The 2,167-nt window shown below is 57.8% G+C and overlaps 1 protein-coding gene across 2 annotated transcripts in view; it reads left to right on the top strand.

Moving 5' to 3' along the window:
• Positions 1 to 1,096: 1,096 nt before the first annotated feature.
• The window catches only part of SLC2A3 (solute carrier family 2 (facilitated glucose transporter), member 3), a 12,118-nt gene continuing 11,047 nt past the window's right edge, over positions 1,097 to 2,167 (top strand). Inside the window, exon 1 of one of the 2 annotated variants that reach the window (XM_010575385.1) lies at positions 1,097 to 1,179. Coding sequence is in view for 1 of the 2 variants with exons in the window: in XM_010575384.1 (XP_010573686.1) it covers positions 2,098 to 2,112 (15 nt within the window). In the remaining variant the exon portion in view is untranslated. Of the gene's footprint in view, positions 1,180 to 2,002; positions 2,113 to 2,167 lie in introns of those variants that run through there. The other variant, XM_010575384.1, reaches the window with a different exon arrangement.

Genomic DNA, 2,167 nt, shown 5'->3' with positions numbered 1-2,167 from the left:
ACTCACACACACACACACAAGTGTGTGTGCGTGCATGGCTGGCCAGGACTCCCCTGGTCCCTCCAGTAGCCAGCCCGCTGTGGTCTCGCCCTTAGAGACACAGACACCAGTGGGTCTCACCCCTATAGACCCCCAAACCCCACGGTCTCTCTGGCAGCTGGCTAGGATTGTCCTGGTCCCTCCGATAGGCAGCTCCATCCTTACAGGCATCCCCCCGGCTCCCAGGCCACTTCACCTGCTTGCCAGCTGGCCCGGCTGGATCTTTGCTAGCGCTCACACCCTCACCTGCACACGCGGCACCACGGGCGCATGGACCCCTGTGACCTGGCACTCAGACCCCATACACACCACCCCATCCCACCCCCAAATAGAGACTACCTCACCCAGGAGAAGAGTTAAAAATAGAATTTAATAATGAGAGACGGCAAACTGCGCTAATCAAGCGGAGGGGTGTCCTGGCCAGCCAACGGCTTACATGCAACTGTCTCTTTTTTCCCCTCATCCCTCCCTTTCCCCGCTTTGATTCTTCCCCTAAACATCCCATAGTAAGTCCTGTGCAATCCCAAAATGGTCTTCTCCTGCATCCTGTAATGTGTGGGGTGCCTCTGAACTCAGCACCCCCCCTCCTCCCCCAGTCGGAAAGGGGCTCCAGCCATTGACTCTTCCCGCTGGGTTTCACACCTGGACAATGGGGCTGATGGCTCTCCAGGGCCAGCCCTGGGGGGAGGTGGGGCCCAGGCAGGGTGTCCCTTCCTCTGAGTCCTTAATTTGGGTTGCCACCTAGCATTGTGTCCCTCTTGTCCTCTGGGTGTGTGAAAATGGGGCCTTTGATGTGCTGATGGCTCCTGCGGTGGGCCTGGCAGTAGCTGGGGCAGGGAGTCTGTGCGCTTTGGGGGTGTGCGGATGAGCTTTTGTCACATCCCCTAAGAAAATGTGCCCTTCTGCACAACGGTTTTTCTGTTGGGAGTAATATGTTACCACCAGCACATAAACAGCCAGGCAGGGAGTGAGGCCACGCGTCACCCCCTTTGACCCGTGCGTTTCCAGTTACGCGAGGTCAGGTGACACCAGATAACCAGCAAAAGTGAAATTAAGAGACGAGTGTGCCAGCTCCCTTGAATCTTGCAACAAAAATGCTGGCTGGTCCCAACATAATTTTCCTGAGGACGAAAAGATGGCGTAAGTCAGCTTTCTCTCCCTGCCCTTGTCCCCAGCCCCAGCTCTGAGCTGTTGCCATCTTCTGGAGTCAAAATGCTTGGCAGATTCTTAATTCAGGGAAGACTTTTACTGTTTGACAGTGGTTTTGCGTGAGGTTCAGCTCTCTGTTACTCTCCTGGCAGAGTCGGGCAATCGTTTGACCTGAAGGACGGACAGCAAATGAGTTACGAGGCAGAGTAGCGCAGTGCGATCAAAAGGGCCCAAGTTTGGGACTAAACGCAGCTGCAGGGCCGCGACTTCAGCTTTGCCCTCACAGGTTCCAGCTCCGTAGCGAAAAATACATTTAAAACCAAACAAAACCTCCCCCAAAGCCAAGAACTGTGCCTCGTCCGCAGCGTTGGGAGGTGGGGAGAGCATCCAGGGAGCGCGGCACTTGGGCCTGGGCTCTTTGGGGGGCTGTCTGCTCCCCCCCACCCCGTCCCTGCCTCGCTCTTTTCACCACAGATTGGCAACAGCTGTACCTCACGCGGCTCCCCCCTCACGCCAGCCACCCCTGTTCTGTCATTAGTTAAGGTTTGAGCGGCGTCAAAACTCTGGCAAAAGCTTCTCCTCCGGGCTTGTGCGTGACAAGCGCCCTGCCCCCCCCCCCCGCCGCACAACCATGGTGGCCCGGCTGCTCTGCACGCAGCCTGATGATGTCAGTGTTAAGTCAGAAAGCGGGTGTGAGCTCACAGGACTCTCTGGTACAGCTTTTTTTGGGTTTTTAGGGACAATTACGGGAGGCCCGGGAGCTCCTCCCCGGCCCCTCCCACCCGTTAACGGAGGCCATAAAGCCAGGGCCGCCGCCTCCTCTTCCTCGCGGGTTCCGTTAGGCGGGAGGAGCGGCAGCTGTTGGCCGGCAGCCGTTGGTCGCCAGTCGTTCGCCGTTCGCCGCCGACGATGGATGCCAAGAAGGTAGGGGAGGGAAGGAGAGAGGGAGGGAAGGAGGGAGGGCGGATTTCTTCCTCCT

Source organism: Haliaeetus leucocephalus, unplaced genomic scaffold (genome assembly GCF_000737465.1).
Source record: "Haliaeetus leucocephalus isolate CR32 unplaced genomic scaffold, Haliaeetus_leucocephalus-4.0 Scaffold473, whole genome shotgun sequence".
Classification (NCBI taxonomy): domain Eukaryota; kingdom Metazoa; phylum Chordata; class Aves; order Accipitriformes; family Accipitridae; genus Haliaeetus; species Haliaeetus leucocephalus.
Note: the sequence above shows the minus strand (reverse complement) of the source record. Positions and strands in the feature narration are given on the sequence as shown.